The sequence below is a fragment of the Puntigrus tetrazona genome, chromosome 16, assembly GCF_018831695.1.
Source record: "Puntigrus tetrazona isolate hp1 chromosome 16, ASM1883169v1, whole genome shotgun sequence".
NCBI classification, from domain to species: domain Eukaryota; kingdom Metazoa; phylum Chordata; class Actinopteri; order Cypriniformes; family Cyprinidae; genus Puntigrus; species Puntigrus tetrazona.
The window spans coordinates 1,596,807-1,622,316 of NC_056714.1; the positions used below are offsets into that span (position 1 = coordinate 1,596,807).

At 37.5% G+C, this 25,510-nt stretch overlaps 1 protein-coding gene across 2 annotated transcripts in view; it reads left to right on the plus strand.

Annotated features, from left to right (window-relative positions):
- The window catches only part of bbs9 (Bardet-Biedl syndrome 9), a 79,040-nt gene that overhangs the window by 41,909 nt on the left and 11,621 nt on the right, over positions 1-25,510 (plus strand). For both annotated transcript variants that reach the window (XM_043260682.1, XM_043260683.1), the window contains 3 exons: positions 2,263-2,445; positions 4,935-5,160; positions 9,993-10,112. In XM_043260682.1, the coding sequence (XP_043116617.1) occupies positions 2,263-2,445; positions 4,935-5,160; positions 9,993-10,112 (529 nt within the window). The remainder of the gene's footprint in view (positions 1-2,262; positions 2,446-4,934; positions 5,161-9,992; positions 10,113-25,510) is intronic.

Here is a 25,510-nt window from a genome sequence, read left to right on the forward strand (position 1 = left end):
ACAATTTGTCAGAACGAAGGTCATGTGACACTGAAGACTGGAGTAATGGCTGCTGTGCACATTCAGATTTAAAACTCTGCAAGATGTTCTCATTCATTTAGAGCGGTGTTACAAACCGCATGAAAGGTATTTTTAAAAAAAAGCCATAATAGGAGCACTTTAAGATTGCGTGTGATTCATGGAAAATTATGCCGAATGTGCCACGTACATTCAAACAGAGCCATCTTTCACAAAACGGCAACAGAAAATATTTATTTGAAAATTAATTATGCATGATTTTTCGTTATAGTGGCAGTAAACATAAATCTAAATTCAGTAGCTCCAAATGAAAAGTCAGTGTTCTTTTTAAAAATCATGATTCACCACTGTCATGCAAATGGTCTTCATGGCTCCAAACCATGTTGCTGAAGCTTTTTTTGAGAGTTTCATATTACCTTGGACCTCAGGTCTGATAATGACAGATTCAGCAGTGAAGTGCTCTCATTCTTCTGAAGGTGTGAACTTGGACCACTGACTACTGACATCCCACGAAGAACTATATATACATAAAAAAAAAAATCTGTTTATTCTGACTGCACAGATATTTCTGTCTCTCCGCATTTGGCTACATCCCTCAGGGAATAAAGTATTTTCTTGCCTGTCTTTGCCATTGGCTGGGGTTTGTTTTGGGCTTGAAATGTTATATTTCAAAATGGTTTGGGGTATTTTTAGAGTATATAATTTTTGTAGAATGTGCCCATGGGTAAGTGGTGACCACACTGATGGGTCTAACGGTCTGCCAGCTGTTTCATGTCTGTTCTTTTCTAACCAACAGCAAATTTTAGCCCTTCAAGATAGTGGTTTCTAATCTGAACTCATCTTAAGTGATACTTAACATTGTACATAATGAAAACCCACTTCCTGTTTCTCTATTTTTTTCAATTTCTTCTTTGAATAAGGTACTTAAATAGATAAAGAAAAAAGAAAGTTTGTATTATTCTCTTCTTGAGGCACATACAATACATCCAGCCAAAACTAAACTCTTCTTCACTGAGCAAGTTCAAGAATTGCCTTACATCTTTTCTCAAGGCTCTTTTTACCTATTCTGGACTTTCTGTTCTCTGATAGTTCTTTCTCTTTCCCGTTAAATGTGCTTTTGTTTTCGCTCAGCTGGCATCAATCAACTCTTGTGCTCTTGCTCACAAAAGCCCCTTTGCTGAAGGTCTATTTAAATTGGCTCTTGAGACATTTTTATCAATACTCACTGATCTTTAATAGCAGATGTCTCTCTCATGTCTGTTTGAGTGTGTTTTTTGTGTGCTTTGTGCCGTGTGGTTTCAGACGAAATATGATTGACACTACAGGTGTGGTGTGCTCTCAAAGAGCAAATCAGACCTGTATGATGGTTTATTTTTTAATGCTCTTTTGCTAACTTTTTTTTAACTTTTTTTATATTGTGGCGCACTGCCCCCTTTGCCTTGTTCTGTTTATTTTTCCTCATTTATCTCCTTAAACAGTCTCTCATATCACACTTTTTATTGAACTGTATTAAAAAGAAAAGACCGGCATTAAGCGAAACACTAATGTTTAACACATCTTAAGGTGAATTATAAAGACTATATCCAAGGACATATTTAATTCCACAATCTGAAGAATTATTTATTTATTTATTTATTTATTTTGCTTTAAGACAGTAAAGTGTTTGCATTATGACGTTATTTTTGCAATGATTGCGCCTAAATATTGCTAAATACTGCTACAGGGATGATAATCTAATGAGAAATTCCTCTCAAAATAAAGGCCATTTTAAATTCTTTTTTTTATTATTATTAAAGATATAATTTGCATACTCTAAAAGCCCGTTTACACCAGGCATGACAAATATTAAGATGTATTAAAATCCACACAGCTACAACAATATAGTCACAGAGAAACAACATCATTGGAATCACTTCCATTTTTCCCAGCTGATGAACGATACAAATATTGACAGCCAATCAGAATCCATCCTGCTATAATGAGCTAGAGAATTTAAAGCGGCAGACGCACTTGTGCACATGTGCTTAGAATAAACAGACGATATAATTTGCTGGCGTGGACGCTAATATTGTTATCTTAAAAGTCTCCATCATAGTTATGGTGCGAACGGGGCTTAATTGTCATCAACATAATACTGCAATGCATCTTAAAGTTAATCATGAAGTTTGTAAAAACAGTACAGCTGTATAGTTAGTTGTACACTTAACTTGAAACTCTTTTTCTGTCCATTCGTCTCCGTGTCAGGTTATAGCATTAGCAGATGCAGCCGAAGACAACCGGGAGCGTCTGATCCAAGCCTTTACACGTTTGCGGAGCGCCACTCACCTCCTCATCCTGCTGTTGTCTCTGTGGCAGGGACTTGTATCGGAGCAGACTGCCATCCTGGAGGCCACGCTCCTACCACTGCTGCAGGACACACCGCAACTTGTGAGAGAACACACACAAAGCTAGACTTTGACATTAGGCACCCCCTTGAATTAGCAGCCTGCGTCTGCCTGATCTGGAGAATCTGTCTCCGGGTGTTGGGTGACATGGGTGTCGAAGCACAAAAAGCTGTAACACGAATGTGACACATAAACACTAAAGTGACCATTACACAGTTTTCTCCAAACTCATTGCCTTCTGTGCTTTTAAGCTATTAAAATATAATTGAATTTAGTTGAATTTTTTAATGGATATACACTAACATTTTAAAGTTGAAATACGACAGAATAAGGAATAGAATAAATACATGAGTGTTACCCTGATTGAGTCAAGCTTTCCTAGGCTGGCTTACAGCTTGATTCTTTAAACCAAAATTGTCTCTCACACCCAGCAGAATTTTTCCAACGCTTTATCTCACTTTCAAAGGCCTCGGTAATGTAGGATATGTTTTCTGATATGGTGAAAACAGACTCCTGTAGCATTGTGTTGTTCCTGAAATCAGAATACCGATTTGTGCTGTGGACCCACTGTTATAGTTTTATGTTTGAAGTTGAGTCGTCGCCACTTTTTAAAAGTTATCGTTGGCTTTTAACAGCGTGTAAAACAGATAAGCATCTAATCTGTCAGGCTTCACATTTTCATTTATACAATTTATGCAACGCGCAAAAACACACAAGAAACATTTACACTAGATAATAAAAGATCTGATATATAAGCATTGCCGCATAAATGATGGGGAGTTTTTAAAAAAGTTTTTGTCTCGACTACATTTCTAAATAAAAGTGGGGCCACCTTTCCTAAAATTGCAGTATGTGATATATACGCCAAACTCGATGTGCATATGTAACGCCTCAATTTCTTTCTTTGACCGTAATAGGCTATAATAGGCCTTACACATAAAATGGCTATAACTATGCATTTGTTATTCAGATTGACTTGAAAAATGCACATGGCTTTCTATCAGCACATTCTGGTATCTCTAAATCAAATCTGAGCTCTTTTTAGACAGAGTAAATGGAGCCCGATCAGAACAGAGCACAATGGACCTGTTTGTCTCACGGCCCCAAAAGTCTGTGAGAAAACAAATTCAATTTTTCAAGAATTTTTTTTTTTCCCACCCATCCACACAATGTTAATATCATATTCATAAGAACTTTGCCCCGAAGAACCACTGGTGTCAGTCAGATTGTTTGTTATTCATTCAATTCAGTTTATTAAAATAAATACTTTTACAAACTAGTTCGATATTGTTTTACTTAACCTCTACAATTCTCTGGATTCTAGGTCAATAATTATAAAAAAAATGTTGAAGTGTTGAATGTACAGTGCAAAAAGTTGCCTAAATCAGCATAACCACCCATCATGCCACTGTCCCCACCACTTTTTATGACAAAGCTACTCCACTGCACATAGCAACCAATGCCTTAGCAACCACCCAGAACATTTTAACAACCACATAGCAGTGCCCTGGCATCCACAACATCCGTGTATTCTGTGCCATTAAGCAACGCTCATGCAATAATCTAGTCTTTCGCTTTTAGGTCATCGGCTGTACAGTCACATGTGGAAATATTTTTTTTATCTGGAGAGAGTTACTCAGGACTGTGAACAATATTTGGATCTCCAAACTCTCTGCGCATAATTCATAGAGAGTGTGATTCAGTATGCCAAAACACACAGCGCTCGTGTGTCTTGAGCGTCTTTTATTACTGGTGTAATTCGCTAATTTCCTCCATTGGTGAATTTTATCTAATTTATCGACGTCTGTTCCTCCGATTCTTCTTTATCTTCTGCAGTCAAAAAAAGGGCTCGCCCCTGTCATCAGCGTAACAAGGCAGATTACCTGCTATTAGATCTCATTAAGGCTTGTCTGCATGGCGACACAGTCGTCCCACATTCCACCTGCCTGTCAACACCACCGGCCCATCTCTCAGAGCCTCTCCAGCCTGCCTGACGGCTAAAGGGTGGGCTGGAGATGCTGCAGGCCAGATTTAAAGACGCACACACACACACATAAAAGTCTCTGTTCACAGGGAGTAACTTTCCATTCATGAGGCATGTGGCAAAAGGCACTTCACAAACCATGCAACAACAAAAAAAAAAAACATGTACTCGAACAGAAATTCCATTAAAATGTTTATGGCTTGTTTGTATGTAGGTCGAGTTTTAGATGTGGCTAGAAAAATGAACTGGATGGTAGGGAGTGTTTGCGGCTCATTGAATAAAAACATCAGATGATTACAAACAGAGGATGAGAAAGTATTAAAAATAAATAAGACAATAAACTAAGGTGAACTTAAATTAATTAAGAGCCGTTCAAGATCTAGTCATGAAATTTAAATTGCTTTGTACTCTAGTCGTTAGTGTGAAAGTCATAAACTTTACACTTCACAACAACCACAACACAAAACTCTTAAGCAGGACTTTGTTTATTCACTTTCAAATGGTGAATTCTTATATTTGCAAAGCTTAGTTTGTATGTGTCTTTTCAGGGCTGGGAGGAGAGCGTGGATGCAGCCGTCTCCCACCTCTTAAAAACGTGTCTGTCACGCAGCTCCAAAGATCAGGCCATCAGCTTGAGCACTGGCCTGCTAACCATCCCAAAAGACACTTCGCGCTTGAAGAAACACATCACGCTGCTCTGTGACCGCTTGGGCAAGGGTGGCCGTCTCTCTCTCTCCTCAGAAGCCAATGTCCCTACAACCGTCATGATGCCAGGTCAGAAATATCTTACTTTGGAAGCTTTCGTGCATAGGGGGGTCATTTGAAAGGGCTTCATTGTATACTTAAACCAATATGTTTAAAAGGAGTACAACAAGAGCTAATGGTGTTATTTGGAGCCCAATATAGAACCTTGGGGTACTCCAGAAATGACGCACACAGAGATAAAAGAGGAGTTCCCACTATGTAACAGCCATAGATCTATATTTAAGACCACTTTAAAGCTTTGTTACCCATGCCATACCAAGGTATTAATAATATTTCCTATGTTGCAGCCGTACAGCTCGCCCTCTGACTCACAACATTTTTGGATAACAACTTTGATAAATAAGATTGTAATGAGCTCACAGCTCCAAATGTGATAAATCCTGCTATGTTTTCACTCTTTGTTGCGGCTACAGTTGCATGTAACTTTTCATGTTCAGAATAGTTACATTGTGCTGCTTTAAAACCAACATTATGTTGCATCTCTAATTTTGAGTTATGGATAAGTATAACCGAAATCCCAGCACAGTTATTGTCTTTATCTTATTTGAAGGCTATTTGAGATGATGGCTCTATTATAAATCTGGATTTTTATGCAGATTAACAATGGGAAAGGTAGAACTAGTCTTCTACATGTCTCAGTGCAAATGAAGTGAAGTAAAGAGTATCTGGCATTTCTATTTTTTTGCGTTATTAAAAGTTATTTGAAAAATATCCATTACCTTTGAAACATATCCAGTCTTCATGCTCTATGTTAACTACGGATTCACTTATAATGAACATATATCGCATAAAGCATCCATATCTGTTCATGCCCATGTCAGTTTGAAGGCATTTGAAACCTGTTTGAAAATTCATAATTTAATGTGCATTTAGAACAGAAAAAAATGTGCGATTAATTGCGACTTAACTCATGACATTGAGTGATTATTTTAATCGATGGACAGCCCTGAGATGGATGGAGGAAAAAAAACTTGACCGGTTCAGTGAAAAATGCCAAAGCGTAAAAATGTAAAAGTTTTGTTTTGTCTTTCATTTTGGTAGTAAACCAGGTATGAAGTCTTCTCGTGTTACACTAATGCTATTGTAGTGACGTGCAGGGGCAATAAGGATGGAAAGAATAGAGCTTTACTTCAGAGGACACATAAAACGCCAGAGATCCCTGAGGAATGTGTGAATGATTAACTCGATGGGTTCTGTTATCAGACGCCTGTCCTCCCTGAAGTCTCGGACTGTCTCTTTCTCTCTCTCTCTCTCTCTCTCTCTGGTGTTTGGACACTGGGTGTGTAGATATTATCCTCCCCTCTGATGGCAGGATGTCTGAGCGCACAGCGTTTGGTCAGTTGCCAGTCGTGTGGAGGAGAATGAGTGATTAATCTCAGAGAATCCTGCTTAAATTGCTTTTGTCTGATGAAATATGTCCGCAGGACGTGTTGCGCCATTCCTTCAAGTTTAAAGTCAAACTCTTGACACTCTCTCATACGCACACTTGTGACCTGGCTGCTTTATCCGTCTGATTTGTGTCTTCCTGTCTGCCTTCCCCATTTGTGAGTCCCGTTCTCCCTCACCTGACCTTGCGTTCAAGTGATGACATCACACGGAAGGATTGCCGCACTCCCTGAGCACCTGCCTCTGAGCTAATGCATCAGCGTTCGTATTTCTCATATCTGAGGGGCTTCGTGTTTTTGTTTCATTTTTCTGCCTTTTTGTCTTTAAAATCTTCTTTTGAACGAACCACTGGAGGTCACGGTTTGTTCATGGAGGAGTCAGTGTTTGGCTCACTTGTTAAAGTCGAGCCATATTTAAAGATTTGTTTAAAGGAGTTTTATGGGAGTTTTTTTTTTTTTTTATTGACAAAATTAAAATGATAAATCAAACACTGGTAACACTTTATTTTAAGGTGTCCTTGTTACATTTATTATATGTACTTACTATTATAATAACATTTAATTATGCAACATTACACGCAGCTGAATACTCAAGTGAAATACAGTCTGTGTTTTTGATATTCGGTTGTGTTATCATTTCATTGTTACTCCTTCCTCAATTAAAACTGTGTTTCGAGGTTCAAATGATAATATCGAACAATTTTTTTAAGCCATGCATCAGTCAATAGCTATGAGCAAAGCTTATGGGCAGACTAGCCATCGCAGTGGAGCATCAAATCATAGGTAACAATATAAGCTAAATTAAGACATTTTTAATAAGGGTCGCAACAAACCTGTTAATTGTTTTGATTCAATGTTATATCTTATATGTGCATCTCTTTCGTTGATTGAAATATTACAGTCACATTAATTGCTAAACCTTCTGTAAATAAACACTACGGCTGCTGTAATTGCTGTTAATGTGAAGTGGAGACATCTAGAAGAAACAAAAACGTAGTTGTTGATAGGAGCCTCAAACTCATGGTGCAGAACTGCTGAGTGTTGGGGAAAGTAGCAAATTTTACCTGCTTTCAACACTCAATTTCCTAACTTTTTCTGGAGGAAATGTCATTGCATTTCTTCCCAAATAGGACTTTGTTTTCAAATGTTAAACCCAGTGGCTCAATTGAGAGGAGAGAATAAGAAATGCTTGGGCTTATTTAAAAGTAAGTCTTTTAGCTAAAACAAGTCTACTTCTTGCTTCGTGAATTAAAACAACGAATAGAGCTAAAGTTACAAGCTGAGACCAGACACTATTGCATTGCTTGTTAGCAGATATCCGGTTTTGTTTTTGTAGCATTTGAAAGCAGTCTTCTTGTTCAGTTGTAGAGTTAAGTGTTGATCACAGACGAACCCTCTTGCTGTAGGCTACAGACTACATCCACACAAATACCTGCGTTATAAGACCTCCATCTTTGATCTGAAATATTACTCCTAAATGAACAGTCTGTTGAGGTCTGTGTAAATATTAGAGGAGGATTATGATAAGCTTTTCTCAGGAAAGTAAGCAGTCTCGCTAGATTTGTCTATTTGGGGTATGCGGTGTAAAAAAAGAGGTAAAGGATTGTGGGTAAGAGGCTGGACCAAGAAACATAAGAGGCTGATTCATCAGTCCCCTTCAAAACTCCTAATTCTGGCTGATCCTCAGCAGTGAGTTTCAAATCCATCTGATGGAGTCCAGCAGGTGTACTCCGATCTGCCAGCAGTTTGGAGAAATTTTAAATACGTCAACAGTGTGTCAACATTGATTTTCTATTACACAAAGCACAAAGTATAATTTTATGTAACTACTCAGTGTGTAGAATTTGACCCTGTAATGCCTGACTTATGGAAAAAGAATAATCTAAACATCTATTTTGTTTTGCTATTTAAAAAATTATTATGTTTAATATATTTTAGTTTATTTGGTAGAGTGATAGTGGGAATATGGAGGAAAACCTCAATTTTATTGGTGGAGATGTTGTTTTATATATTGCCAAAAGTAACAAATTTCGGATTGTTTGTAATGTAAATGAACGGAATATGAAATTTCTTTACAGTAGACCGCTTGCATTAAATGCATATAAATATCAATTGCTGTATATCTCTCAGTAAAATGATTTAATACAAGTTTTTTAAAATTTGAATAAAAGAAAAATATCACATGAGCCAATATTGTGTTCACAGAACATAGAAAACATACCAAATTTTTAGTCAGAGAAATTTTACACGTTCAGCCACTAAATTAGCTAATTTCAAATTTGATGCCTGTTACAGGTTTCAAAAATGTTGTCATGGGGCAACAAAGGGCTAGAAAAGCAAGAAAGTTTGAAAAGAATTAGCTGTGAGAACATCTAGAAACTATTTATTTTAATTGACATCGGGTCTAACATGATTAGATATACAAGGGATGTCTTGAGAGAGGCAGAATCTTTTTTTAGAAGTAAAGATATACAGAGACTCTCCAATCTATGAAATAGTGCATAAAAACATTGTGGAATACTTTAAAAACAATGTTCCTCAAAGTCAAATTGCAAAGGCTTTGCAAATCTCATCATGTACATTGCATAACATCAAAAGATTTGGAGAAATTGTAAAAATCTCTGTTCATAAAGAACAAGGCCGAAGACCTTTGTTGAATGCCCATGTTCTTCAGGCTCTCAGACGACAGTTCATCACTCATCAGCATGATTCTGTCATTGACATTACTAAATGGGCCCAGGAATACTTCCAGAAACCACTGTCGGTAAACACAATCTGCCTTGCCATTTGCAGATGCCAACTAAAGCTCTATCATGCAAAAAGATGTGCAAAAATATGTGGTCCAGAAGTGTCATTGTTTCTTGTGGGTCAAGGCTCATTTAAAATGGAAAAGTAGAAAAGTGTTTGGCATAAAATTTGAAATGAGCTAATTTTGTGCATAAAATTGTCAGAGTTCTCAATTTAAACATTTTTTTATGTTATCTATGTTCTATTGTGACTACAATTTTATTTAACAATTCCCAACATTTCTGGAATCTCACGTTGTGAGATGATATTTAATCGTTTTATGATCAGAGCTGTAGTTTAATGTAATACCATGATGATTAAGATATGCACATTTAAAAGTTCTTTAAAATCTTGATGTGCAGTATCATATTTTAAAAAATATTAAGAAATAAAAAATAATTAAGAGCAAAAACACACATGCCACAACCTAAATCTGGACAGCTTTAGAATTATACTCAACTTTTATTTAATAAAACAGTCTGAACTATCAGTCAGGGGAATGTAGAAGATTGTGTGAGTCTGTCAGCAAAGTTTTGATTATGCTGATCACTTAAAATTCATGCATCCGACAGGACACAGTAAGCTTTATTGGGTTAAGTGGAGTACAGAGCTATACTAACCAGCAGCTTATTATTAATGATGAATATCTATCTGTATGTTGTTTTGCAGCTGGATGCGAGTCCATCCCTGAGCCGATAGCTGAGCAGGAAGAGGAACCACCACTGCAGCAGGATGCCGCCAAGTACATTAAAAAGAAACAGCCATCCAAGAAGATCAAGAGCAAGTCAGGTAAGACATGCAAAAGTTTTAACACCCCAGAAAGCCTCATTTAACAAGGTTGGAAAGTGAATGTGGATATTGTATTCTGCGAATTGATAGAAGACCTCTAGATAACCAAGTACTTGTGTAAAGATGGTAAACATGTAAATGTAGAGTTGGTTTAGTGAACGTTGGCGTTCATGCATGTTTAAGCGGGTCTGCAGCACATGCCTATATTTGTATAATCCAGAACTGCAGGCATTGTTAATGGGCTGAATATTTGAGAAACATTGACGGAGAAGAGCAATAAACACAATCAAACATCATTCAAAACAAGTAGGTTGCATGTCCTCTGGTAAGCTTAAAAAAAATCTCATTAGTGTTGGAATGTGTGAAATGGGTAATAATCATTGACTAGTTACTTTGAACTGTTTAAATTGCTAATGAGCTTTACTAAGATGTTTCATCCCATCAGGATTAAAGAAACGGTGTTCTGTATGTTTGACAGCATTCACATTACATTACATTTCCAGATTTACATTCACTAATAGTGTCTCATACATGCAAGAAGCAGTTTAATATCATTCTGTAGAAATGTTATCACAGGCACATTTTCCAACAAGCTTGTGTTGTTAATTGTAGTTACTACGGTTACTGTTACATATTTTCCAGATATTTAATATGTGTAGATTACCATTGAACCTCAGCAGTGCACCCCAAATATTGGAGAACGCCTGAACGCTCATTAGTTGGTTGTTGCTTTTGTCTTTGAAGAGGCGGATCTGCTCAGACATGTACCTCAGTCGCCAGATCTCTTCTGTCTGAGTTATTAAACATGTACCATTTCCCCTAACAACATAGAAATATTTAGACAGAGGAAGCCATTAAACAGGAACAGTGAGGAAGGACATCAGATACAGTTGAAAGGATTCAAACATTGTCTCTGATGTTAATTGAAACAGAAGCCACACTTTCATGTGTCTTTCATCTCTTTTAATACAAATTCAGAGTTTTCTCAAGTCTTCTGTGTATTGCACATCAGATCAGCAGCTAGACTCTGGAGAAGCCTTATATATTTATAAACATGGATTGTTGGCTATTAAACGGACTATATTCAGATCCATGTAATTCCAGCAGTGGCTTAAGGGCCGGCATACAGTTGAGGTAACCGCACTGGGGCCCTACAATATTTTTGAAGTTTTATGATTGCAATAACATACCTCGCTGTTTTATGCATAAACTTAACAAAATGAATTGTAATTTTAGTAATCATTATGTACTTTGCATTCAATTAACTAATTTGTATATATATATATATATATATATATATATATATATATATATATATATATATATATATATATATATATATATGTGTGTGTGTATGATCGTATTCAATGTAAGTTCTCTACATAAATATTTCATATTTCATTAGTCATTAAGGTTTTGACATTGAAACCATAAAATGAAAAATAATGAGCCAGACATAATGAGCATTAGTAAAGTCATTAACAGTGTTTTTATATATATATATTTTTTTTTTTACTTGAAAGTGAACTATGATTGGTCACACTAGATTCACTCGAGCATGAAATGATTTCATGCCAGCAGTCAACAGTCGGAGTTAGCCTGGGTAAATCTAAACCACCCTGCTGAGAAAACTCCCCACTGAGATAATGGCTCTTTACATAGCCTCTGGCAATTGTTTAATTTAAGGGTGTCAAACCCCACTACCAGACAAACACCGTCCCGCAGATTTTGAGTTCCAAACCTATCCAACATTCTTGCCTGTAATATTCAAGTAATCCTGAACACCTTGAGTCCCAGATTTACTTGAAGAATGCTTTTCTATTCTTAATCAGTGAACGCTACAGACCACCAACAGAGGCTGGGGAGATTTCAGTTCAGCAGTTATGATACGGATACGTGCAACACTCTGGCCAGTTTTTTTTAGTTGTGCCGAGTTTTTAAATGCAAAGGTAACTGTATGATTTTATTTTTACATTCTTTAAGATAATACATTGTATGATGTGACGTCAAGAAGACACATATTTTTTCATGCCAGGCTATGTGAAAATGTTTTTGCAAGACATCTATCCACAATTCAGCTTTGACTCAAATATCTCTACTTTTAGGAGATAATCCAAAAAAGTGAAAGAATATATGCAGTGTTATTTTTTTCTCTAAATTACTTTATTCAAACCAAAAAATGGCAAACATAGTGAAAAAATTAATCTTTCAACCCAGGCGAAGTTGTTATGTACATTAAAATGAGTTTGGGACAATTTATCATTTTATGGAGAACTAGCAACTTTTTGAACGGTCTCCAAAGTCCAAAGCTTCTTGTCCAGTATAAGACCCCTTTACAACATTCATCACAAAGACCATTAATTCTCCATCTGTCAATGTCACAGTAGGAGATTAAAGCTTTACAATTTTGCCCTTTAGCAACAGAAATCCTTTAGGATCCCTAGAAATTTGTCTCAGATGGCAAAACCGTTGCCAAAATCTCACAGCGTTCACCGGGCTTTAATAGCAGACACTCAGATTACTCGGTATATGGAGAGTTTATGATGAGAGCCAGTAATAAATGGCATTTACATACTGATGTGTGTCATGATTAAGGCTTGATTGGCTCTATATTTAGCACATTGTCATATGGTTTCCATTATAATGCTCTATCAGATAGAGCTGAAACCCGTAGATAGCAGAGATGAGAGGGAAGCCGATGCCTATATATGAATTTCCACTAAACAGCCCTCATTAATCTTTAATTATGTTAATGTTCTCAGAGCAGCAGGGGAAATTTGCACAAGTTACTCGAGATAAAATAGAGCTACTCATGTGACGCACACAATAGACGAGGCTCAATGTTAATTCCAATGGAGTTTAAAATGAAAATATTGTTAAATTTACCATAGCATACTTCCAACAAGCCAACAAGCACAAATCTTAGATGATTTTGTTCTGTCAGACAAAAAAAGTCTACATATTTTTAAACTTGCACCATTTCTTTTAGCGTGCTGCAGTGCATTCTGGGATTTGTAAAGAATTAGGTGCAACAATGCCTGTCCACTTTTTCAGGAAAAAGTCTTTAAGTGTCGAAGCCATGAACCAAACCAACCAGCATTACACAACATCACAAACTGACTGTGTTGTCAAGGGAATATTTGTATGCTAATATTTATGTTGTTAGAGGGTTTAAGGAGACTGACTATATTACATCACTCACAGTGCTTCATTTCTTTTCATAATCAAAGCTAGTATCATTTTGCCTAGCAATTATGTTGTTAAAGTAATGAAGAAGAATCTTTGTTTTATCTTTATTTTTGGATTTTAGATGAATACCGCATAATGCATAAAAACTAAATGAAATTTAATTTAATAATTCTAATAATTTACCCACACTGGCCATTAATAATAAAAAAAACAACTAAAAATTAAATATAAAAGCTAAGTTTTTTTTTTTTTAAAAAAAGTGCTAATGGGTATGAAAATATCTTCAAATTTCACTGAAAGGCGAGTCAAGTTGCGAACACATGTGCAGATTTATTTAATAAACAAATACAAAAAAACTGAAGTAAACCGTGACATGAGCATGAGAACTTAACTTGAACAGACTTGACAAACTAACCAACAAAGGCTTGCAATAACAAAGCTAGACAACTGACTAAGGAAATATGAGTGCTATATATACACACATGGACCAATTATTAAACAGGACACACCTGAAACTAATCATGACAATAAACCAATGAGAACATAACCCATGAAAATGAAGAAGCACATGACAGTATCACATGAGAGGCACAGACAATCATATGATACAACACTGGAATCAGAACTGCATGAAGTTTCAAAATAACATTGTCTCGCCTAACAGTATTTTATACATTCTATATTTCATGCAACTTAAATATCAGCCATTTGGTAAAATCGCTTTTTTAGAGCTACCAGTGCGATTGCAGATCACAGGTGCAACGTGTGTTGAAGGACAACAGAGAGCCTCTGAGGCAAAAAAATGATGTTATATCAGAGTTTGAACCCAGACCCTAGGCCATCGTGACTCGCAGTCTTAGTGCCAGAACTGTCACTGATTCCTTTTAACGAATTGATTTACCAAATGTGGAGTGCAAAGACCTCCAAACTCCCACACGCTCATGCATTTTCTACATTACTGGTGGCAGTGCGGTTTTACAGCAGTAAAAAAAAAAAAAACGCTTGCAGTTTGGCATTGAACAAAAGTGGCTTTTGTGTCGTTTTTAACAAGATACCTTTAAGTTTGTTAAAAGGAAGCAATGAACAGTAAAATATACTTTTCCAGATCCCAGCTGCGCAGTGGGCTGTAAACCGCACTGCATGTGCTATCAGAGCATCAACGACTAACGTATGTTCCTCATTCAAGCACTCTGCTCGGGCTGTGCACAATTTGTGTATGTTGTTGAAGTTTAGGTTTTTTTTCTTCCCGGTGGCTGAAATTTTAATGATGTGCGTTTGAGTTACGATTTCATTTAAGCCGTGTGGTAATCCTCCAGTTTAATCAGATAGTCAGTAGTTTTCCAAAAAAGTAGGATCCTAAAACAAAAATCTTCTTTCTCTCTCTTTTCCCAGCATGCACTGAAAAACGCGTACGCTTGTAGTTGGTTCCCTCCAATTACGCAGTGAAAACTGGGATATGTTCCACCCTAAATATTGAGGGATGGAAATTAAATGCACTTCCAGGTAGCGCTTGGTAAAAAAAAAAAAAATGCAAAGCAAAAATGTGTCGACAGATGTGTTTAATTGCGTTAATTAATTAGATCTGCTTCGTGGCAACAGCACAGCGGGGAAAGTGTAAGGAGATTACACGAGCTGATCTGTTTGGAGTCGGTTGGCAGGACGGTCGGTGTGGTTTTAGTGGCGGGCGGACAGCCATCGCAAACACTCACACATTCCACATCTCCCGCAAGCTCTGAAATGAGAATCTCCTCGAAATCACTGTCCACTCCCTGACTCCGACAAGTGATTCATAGCCTCCTAAAAAACGACTCCTGCCCCTATATATGTTGGAGGCAATAGACTAATTCAACAAATTATCAAAAGACTTAATTATGTATTTTTTTACATTTTAAATATGTTTTTCAAAGGAAACCGATTCTTCCAAAAATATTATCCCATTTATAGCCAGAAGTTGGAAATACCTCGACTGAGCTGCAGGATATATTTTCTAATGTTAGTATGGCCACACAAGCAAGCTACTTTAGTCACATCATGCACTACAGATGTGAACATCTGGTCTATGAGTCCAATATGCAACAATTTTATTCACAGGTCAAAGAAAAATTGCCCTAATATCATTCAAAACCTATAAGACTTTTCATTTTAAATTAATATCGTCTCATATATATTTTTATCTATCCATTAATCAACATTTTCAGGCTTCAAAAAGACACTGTAAAATGAATATAAACCTAGGTGTTTAATTTAAATCTGCTGAAGAGACACTAATATTTTATATGATAAATAGAACTTACTTTAGGCTCTTATTTAGGTAAAAACATTGCTCAACGCACATAAATAAAAATAAAAATGAATATGATCGAATAAACTAATAAAATCCTTTGAATAAAAGATGAAAATAGAAATGATTTACATAAAAGATGGCCGATTGTTTTCAAACTCGCATGCACTTTGTTTAGATGGCAGGAATTTACTTAAACGGAGCAGTGTTTGGAGAACGTCATAGATCCATGAACTTTTCAGGAAGTCAGCACACCAATGGCTTACGTATAGTTGTCTCTGCATATTAACGCGCCGTTGGAGTATCTAATCATCAAAACAAGTACACATGACATCCTTGAATTAAGAACGAGGCTCTGGATTAAACCCGCGTTCGCCCGTGAGTCCCTTCTTTCGGGATCTATGGCTGCTTTGTCTGTTAAACCCACTTGCTGCTCTGTCCTGCTGACCGCTGCACAACCAGCGCGTGAGTCAGCACATCCGATTAACCCCACGCACTCTCACTCCAGGAGTTTCAGTAGCCCGTGAGATGCGATGGACCGTGACATTTGACACATCTCGTAGAATGTTTACTCCGTGCAGATATACTCTTCTCTCAGTTGACGCAGAAGATGCGAGCCCTCCTCCTGCACGTCTGATAGCCATTTTCTCAGACGTTCACGGATGCAACGCACTTCTCAGTTGACTCTCAATGACTGGCTTGACCATTCTTACTGCATGGTTAGATCTTAATTATTTAGATCTTAGCGATTAAGCATGTTCTTTGTTGAGATCGTGCATGCGAAACTTCTTGCATTGTCGCAAGTTTACAAACCGTGAAGATTTTATTTACCGTTGTCACCTTCAGGGTTTTTCTGTTTCACATTATTTTATGCACTTTGAAACCGATTGCAAATGAAGAACTAGCACTCCTGGCAGATGATAAGAAGATCAGATGGTGTGTTAGGTATTTTGGGCTGTTTAAGGTTGTCTGAGGTCAGGCCTCGTGGTGATACTTGCTGAAGCCGTGACAGAAACGCTGATCCAGGTTGAGCTTCCAGCCTCTATTTTTAGCCTCAGCTGTTGTAATTAACCTCACCTATTAACTTCAAACTATAAAATTGCCCTCTGATCAGCGGAAGGCCATCGTGGTGAAAGAATGACCTCACCGCTTTGCTGCGACGTACATCCACTTCCAACAGTTGCTCCGGCCCTAATCCTGCTCCGATTGTACTTTCCAAGGATTAGAGAGCATTTTAATTTAGCCAATCAGTTCATCTTAAATCAACAAGGCTCTAAGTCCAGTCTGCCATGTCAAACACAAACAGCCACATGCCCTTGACCTCAAACACAAGCATAAACCCTCCTTGTGCAGCCATGTAGCCGGTGACACATTTTCTTAAAGCGGAGTGTAGTCTTTTATTTAGATGGATTGTGTGTATTATTTAGCTGTCGGTTTTTGATTTTCAAAGGACAGGGATCATTTGGAGCCGTTTCTACTGTATTTCCTCAGTGGTTTTCTCACTTCCAGCTGCGAAAGAGCATGTTATTCGCGTTAGTGCTCTCTGACAGTTTGGAAGAGAGTGATTTAATCTCAGCTGGTTACATTTCACAGCTGAAGAGAGCGTAAAATCCCAGCTATAATTAAGTGTGCAAAATTTACAGCCCGAGTAAGCCCTCGTTTCTATTTTTTTCACTTTCATCTGCATATCTAATTTCTTTTAGATCGCTGCACGGTTTGTGCACGAAACCGTTTTTGATGATGCCTTTGTCACAGCCACAAGTTTATAACCTCTAAATACAAAGCCATGAATCGGAAATAAAAAAGAAAAGAAAGGAAGAAATGAGAAATGTTTTTACGTAGTCTGCATGTAACCGCCCTCTTTTGTATGTTCTGCTTTTTTATAGTGTCTTATTAGTTTTCTTATCTGAACTGCTTAGGGGAAATAGATTACACTCAATTAAAAGTTGCCTATATTTTATTCAAAAAATTTACTTTTCCATAGAGTCAACTTTAAATGCAAAAGCAAAACTCTCAAACACAGACTTAAGACTAATTTGTACGTATTTTACGAGGTGGCTAATTCGTAAAACCTCACTTGTACGATTTGTCTAAAAGCCCAGTGATGGGTAGGGTTAGAGGCTTAGGTCATTTCTACGAATTCATACAAATTGCCAATTCGTAAAATACGCATGATTTAGCAAAAATCGTATGAATTCATACTATTGAGGTCGTACGAATTTGTACGAATTAGCTAGCTCGTAAAATATGCATGAGATCGGGCTGAATCTGAATGGCTGAATTTCTTCAAGTTTATTTGAGTGCTTTAATTTTAATGAATCTAATAGCTCAAATATAGCTAAGCATTTTAAAGTTACAGGACATGTGACTTTAGTGTCGTGTTGTATTAAATTAAAACTTAAAAAGTTAGATCACCCAAAATAACATGTCTGTCATTTATTTTAGTGATATTGATGAAATCCCACATGAGTTTTGCGTAACTCAAAAAGAGATGTTTAGCAGAATGTTCACGCTGTTCACTTTCATACAATGAAAACGAATACAAACAGACACCGTTGAGATCCAAATGTCCTAAAACATACAATTAAAATACTGTACAAATATCGCAAAGCACCACTAAGCAGTCTAGATAATTTTTTTGTGACAAAGAAAGTAAAATTTAAGACATTATTCAATTAACAAAATAGTCCTCTACTGTATTTCAGTTAAATTATGATTTGTTGTAAATTGTTTCAAAACATTAGAGAGTAATAATCTGAAAAAGTCTACTGTAAGTATATTCAACTTGCATACATACATTAAACTTTTTAAAAGTATTGACCTCTAGAAGCAGGATCGAACCTAGTCAAGAATACCAAGGTGTTTTAGATTTGATATCAGTGTTCACAAAATGTCAAACTTTCTCCTCATTATCTGTGAATAAGATTTCTCCTTTTTGACAAAATTCTGAACTTGAAGTTAAGAAAAAATGGCACGATTTTCATTTTTGGTGAACAGTGCCTTTAATTTTTTAATTCTGTTTGGACCTTGTAACACAAATGGCGAGACGCGTTCCAGGACGCGGACGCGTCTTGTCTCACGTTCAGAGCTTGTAAGGATAATGAGAGGCTCTTCAAATGGACTTTCCCAGGATTCAGGGCTGGAATGTTTCATTAGCGTGCTGTTAGTAACTCCACGGGCTCTCAGGACTCTACAAAAATGTTTAGAATAAATGATTTCCCCATGTATACCTACAGGAAGACGGTGATTTATTCTTATCCCGCTCTTGGTTGCTACCAGTAACATGGGCTCAAAGTAAAACATCAAGATCTCCTCTGAGATCTCGTACCTGTGAGGGCCGCCCTCCCTCAGAGCACATTAAAGCCGAAAATCCTGTAGTCACAATCACTGCAGGCTCATTGTTGCATGTGGAAAAAAAAAAAAGAGCTCATGTGACTAGATGGATGTACACATCAGTACTTGCACAATGTAGACAGAGGTTGTGGTTTTCGGGACTCATACCAGATTCACAAAAAAAACACTGTTTTATAATAGAGCAAAACCAATTCCATTCACCATAGCCGTACATAAATGCCTATTAAAATAGCGCACAATGTAATGATAATGATGATAACAGTATTGGAGCAAAATTGTTGGAATCACTTTTAGAAAGATGATTACTGAGGACATAAAAAGACGTAAAACTAAAGGGGCTTAAAAGGTTCTTCCTCCTCATATTTGTTTCCACAAAGAACCGTTCAGTCAAAGCTTTCAGTCTTATCTTTTTATATTCTGAAGAACCTTCTTTCGCCACAAAGAACCTTTTGTGGTTCTTCAAATGTTAAAGGTTCTTCAAAAAAGATTCTTCTGTCGCATTATAGTTGCTATTATACTTTTCTCAGTTCGCAATTAATTATTATAAAATATCATCTTAATAAAAACAATTATAAGGGTGCACGGTTATAATTAATAGTCTAATTTAAGGCATATAATTGACACACACACATCCGTGTTAGCGTGTTGTGAATATGAACTCTGAGCTCTGTAGGATTCAGCTACATAAATGTAGAGTCAGCGTTCATATTATATTCACATGAAGATAATCTCACACTCTCTTTCTCCCTGTCTCAATTTTTCTTTTTCTACGCTACACTAAACTGAGTTGTTTGTCTTCCCAGCGTTAATGTAGCTCATCTCCATCTGTTTGTGTGGCAGGAAGTCTATTTTCACAAACACAGATCCAGACCGCTGTGAGGCTCAATAGGTGGCCACTACTATGATTTAGTTCGCTTCCAATATAAACAGCCTCACTGTTAAAAAATACAGCCTTCTGGTCTGTTGCAGCTTCTCTAAAAAAACGGATTAGTAGTGATAATCATAAGAAAAGAAAACAGAAAATGACATGATCTCTGTTCAGACAGCATTTTAAGGCATCTTAAGTGAACTACATGTGCATATGGTTTTCAAAAAGTAGGTAACATAATTTAGTTTCTCTCCCTAAGATGATTCTAAAGCACTGCATGTGTCCTTTAATCCCAGAATACTGCGACAAAGTATTGCTCTAAGTTAGCTTTTTATATAATACAGAAAAATGTAACAATAAATGTTGTTAAATGTAATAAAAATACAAAATTTCAACCACTATTTTTTAAGTAAAACTTTATTTTAAGGTGTTCTTGTACGTTACTATTGCAATAACAATCAGTTATGCATAATTATGTCATTAAGTTTATGTAGTTAAATATAGAATTACACTGTAACAAGGATACCTTAAAATAAAGTGTAACCTTTCTTTGTTATAATGTGCGTTAAATACTTAAAGTATTTAAATATTGACGCAAACGGCAACCACCAGAGAGTATTTTGCATTTTTATTTAGCCTGTCTGCCATTTTTTTTCAGACCAATTATATAGAGCATACATCATCGTTTATAAGGCTGCAGCATGAGGTTTATCGTTTAATAAAACTTTTTGGTCAACATCATTCAGCCTTTAAAATTATTTAAAGTTTAGGATGTTACCTGGTTTGAAATCAAGGTTGCTACCTACCAACGCGTAGCTGTATTTGAATATCATATATCCCAAAACCATTTCATCTTCTGACTCCAAGACGTTTTTAGAAGAAAAATGCTGTTTTGAAGGCATGATGCTATATTGGACAGCAAGGCAACTCACTATGATTTGGAAGTCTTTCCTTCTGACAGCTTTCAATATTTTTCTAATATATATTTTTTATTTGTTTTAAGTCCCCGAACAATGCTTGCTTAACAACAGCCGTGTGCTCTGTCTGTTTCTGAATATAATACATTCTCGTATCCCTAACACAGAACAAAGTCTAGTATTTCCTTTTTAATGCACCGCCAGAGCCGCTGCGTGTGATTGCAGAAACCAAATCCCCGATCAAACCTCACATTCACTCATGTTTAACCCGTCTCCCATTTTCTCCTGCCTTTTCCTTACCTCTCCGCAGTTAGTGTGGTCATTCATCTACGTCTTGGCAGCGGGGATGTGTTTTCCGCTGTACTTGGCTCTGCTGAAGTGAGTTTGTGTATGTACATATGTTTTTTGTGTTGTGAAGATAATGCTCTGTGAATACAAGCATTGTTCTGGATCAGTCATAGTGCTGCTTACTCAAATGCTCCAGCCTTTTTACAGGAGCCAAAGCATTAACCCGCTCTAAATCCACATGTTTTCATTCATTCATCCTCTCATTTATACTGTAATTAGTGTTGGCTATCCCTGGACAATGCACTCTTCTCTCTGAAAAATGTCTGTCACCATCCTGTCTTCATTCACCCCAGTGTGTGTACGCTTGTTTGATCTGCGCTTTAATACAGAGACTAAACAGGAATATTTCTCTCTGATAAATTACGATGTCTTCAAATTCCACCCAAGTAGGTCTATAATAGACGTAGAGAGTTATTTATTAGTATTCCTATTCATCTCAACGGCAGGTGCTCATCTACAACATGATACTGTTTTTGCTCATACTTCATGTATTTGGCAATTTTATCCAGAGTCTGTTTGTCAGTTATTAGTTATTAGAGTTCATTTGGTTAGTATGACAGCAGTATTCTTACTTCATGGGCACACCAGCCAGTCACTTTAAGGATCTTGTGAACTCTGGTATGGCATAGTTGCTGCCAATATGAACATGACCTCTCCTGTTTTGTGAACCACTGTCGGCATATACTGTGCTGTTTCTAAAGGCTGGAATACACACACACACACACACACACACACACACACACATACACATATATATGTATATATAGCCTGTCTGCAGATTTGAGTTGACAGAAAATCATATAGTATATGATGGGAACAGACAGAAAAATTTTTTGCTCCAAACTATGGGCCAGATTTACTTACAGACTGTACCAGAGCAAACCCTCTTTTGGTGTAGCTTCAAATCCTGTTCTGTCAGGAGAGACATGCAGTGAAAAATGTGATGAAAAGGTGTGGACACCGTTCATTTTGCAGCTGACGTAGCGCTTAGGCATTCGTAGGAGATTCCCTGTCAGACACACGGTGTATGGGAGAGGAGAATTTAAATGAATCATGCATGGTGATACACTAAAGTTTGCCGTTTCAACCTATTTTGTTACCCCTTTTCTTTCTAATGGATTACCCACACTGGATTGTCCAGCCCATGCTAATTTGTGGTACTCTTGGTAGAGTCTTGGCAGGATCTGTGTTCCATAATTTGCCCATATTTAATAAATGCATTGTATGTGCATTCTTAGCATCTGTTGTATAAAACCCGAGTGCCTTTCTCGGTGTGTATACAGATCTGGTGGTGAATCAAACATGTCAAAAATATGAATAAAATGTTTGCCCTGAGTCGTTACCTAGTTACAGCGATAAACAGTGGAGCTGCTTGAAAGCCATGTTCTGCCAACGCCGCCTGCCTTTTTGAACCCAAAGTATAGGATATGCACGCAACATAAATTTTAGCATCTCTATGGTATTCATGGTATTGAATGCGTACAGCCCAATTTTTCTAACCACACCAGGCCAATATTTTGCACTGAAATTACAACTACTGCAATAATAACAGTCGTCTGCAGTGGTAAGCAGTGTTTGAGAGGGTTAAGATGAAGATGAAACACGTGAATGTTGACTGCCTGCGTTCATGCAATGAAAGGGAATATTGAAAGGCTACGTGGCGGGATGTAACTAAAGTCATACTTCAATCAACCAATAAAGTTGATGAACATAGCAATACAGAAGAAAGATCTGTCCCTATTGTGTCTTTAACCCCACCAGTGCTGCAGTCAATCATCCACTGACTCTGCATTCTGAGCTCATAATTAGAATATCGTGGACTAAAATTCTGTAAAAGGAGCAGAGAACATTATGATTCCATGTGGTCCCACTCATGGCTCACTAAATTTATCAGCAAAAAAAATTCAGTGTTCTCTTTCTAAGTTTCCCCACTGAAGTTATAAAAAAATGTCCTTAAATGCACACACACACACACACACACACACTCACTCATGTCTTAACAATCCGCAGGCCCGCCGGCCACTGAAGCGCTCAAGCATTCCATCCCAGACATAGAGCATCCTTTGTTTCCATGTTAGTGAATAAATGCATGTTAAATATTTACTTTACTCCAATGAGCACTGCAATCTGATCGAGGTTTATGCCCCACACATAACCTCAAATAGGCCTCGCTCAAATCAGCACATGCCAGTTGAGGCAAACTTTCGCATACTCGTATTTCTTTTTCTTTTTTTTCAGCCCCTTTCTGGGATAGAGGAAGTCGAACATTCCTGTGTAATCCCAACAATCCTTCTGTTTTTTTTTATCTTTTCCAGAGTTTGCTTTGTACAACTTCAGCTCGCGGGTCATTTATTATTGTTATTATTATTGGTGTTTTTTTAATGTAAAAAAAAAAAAAAAAAAAAAAAAAAAATGCGTCTTTAGCTGGGTAAATTTCCCCACACGCTCTGTCTTCCTTTGTTTAATCAAGAGTCTTTCCATCCTTCTTCGTGGAATGGTGCGGTGCTCTCGAGAGTGTATTTATTGTATACGTCGAAGTAAAAATAGAGTGTGAGAGATACTGACCTTCTCACGCACGCAGTGTGTAAAGCTTTGTCACCGCTGACCCCTCGCATGTTATGTATAAACACAATGTCTCTCCCACAGATGCTAAGAAGAGAGCGTGTGTGTGTGTGTGTGTGTGTGTTCCTGTCTGCTCTCAGCAGGATTAACTCATATTTGCTACGTGTGGTTTTTGGAGGGCTTCTGAAAAGGCTAAGTAAACAGTCTATGATGAATGGTTTGGCTGTTTCCCCCTGTGCTGATGCACACAATCACCTCACTATCCCTCACTGGGTGTGGCCCACACAGCTGACCACAATGAGCTCTGTACGCCAGACAACGGTCCCCATGAAACCCAATCCGGCTAAGGAAGCAACTCTTCCACCTCCTCCTAACCCGCCCCCCACCCCCCCTCAACCCCGACTCTAGAAATAACCAAAGAACTTTTCCTCAAATCAAATATATTTCCTAGCTTTTTTTACCGAGCCATAACCGAGCCGGAGAGAGGAATATTTAGCCGCGCGATGAGATGCGTGGCAGATGTATCTTTTAAGCCTGCACGCTCAACCCAGAACGCGCATGCATGCTATTTCTTTGCAGAAGCTGCATCAAAGCGGTTTACGATAAACTGCAAAAAAAAAAACGTATTACTGGAGGGTTTCCCATTAAATAGACTGTTTCGGTGAATTGGTGGCTAGTGCTAATGCATGATCTCATTTATACGTTTTCAATTCATATCATGCAAATTCATTAAAAAACTGCTACTGTGTAAAATAGTTACCCGTGAAATGGCATTAGCAAAATCCCAAAAAGGCTTATTTTTTTACTAAATGGGGCAAATTAGTGTTAGAGCACAATTCCATAAACGCCAGTGGGATGGGGAAATTATGTGTGCAGTTTACTAACAATGTGCGTAATAAAGGACACGGATGCAACCAGATGATCTGAATAAATGACCAGCGCAAATTACTGCCTGCTTTAATACATGCTTATTTTGGCTGTTAAATAATGACACGAACACAAGTAATCTGACAAGTGAGAATGTTGGTAAAACGCATTGCATAATTCATATTAATACTCTCCGCCAATAAAAGGAAACTCGTACAAATGCATATTCAAAAAGGGCAGGTGCAAAAATAACCTCACTGAGCGTTAAATCCTGACGGTAATATTTTAACACCAAAAAAGACGGTTTGCTGCTGTGCAAGCTGTTAGTATATCTGTCCTGCAGTCTGGTGAACTGCATTTTTCATTTTTCATTTCTCATTTACACACGAGTGGCTCATGGCGCTGAGTGTTTTCAGCACTTTGGTTGACAGTAAATGCATCGAACTCCGTCTTAGCGTGAGCATTTTCAACCTATATTTGAGAATACTTGTGTAAAAGTGTGCGTGAATACTTATGCCTTCGTGTTTTTAGTTTCTTTGAGCTACGTGTGTGAGCGCTTTGCTGCGTTCCCTGCAGTTGTCACGAGTGGCAAATCCCTAGTTTTCCAGTTTGATTTCTGAATATAATGCACATGGAAAAGTGTGCTATGTTGCATAACAATTAGGGGATGCGGTTGTCTTCTGGTTTCCCCTCTCTGCTTCCCGTTGCTTGCCCTTGCCCCGTTCAAGATAGTGTTGTGGAAAAGAAACCGGATGGCAGACGGAAACTGCAGGACGGAGGCTGCGGAGTGTTGAGTAGAGGGATTGAGAGTGAACGCAACAGGATCTGCAGATAAAGACGATGGCCGGTTCCTCTCGAACTGACGGATGCGAGGAAGTGAAGGTACCAGTGAGAGCAGGAACAGATTGAAGAAGTTGGACGCACGAAGGGAAGTGACTGGAATAAAAATCTGTGAATTGCAGATTGAATTTGAATTTGTATGTGACATTTTTGTTTTATAGTTTTTAACGTT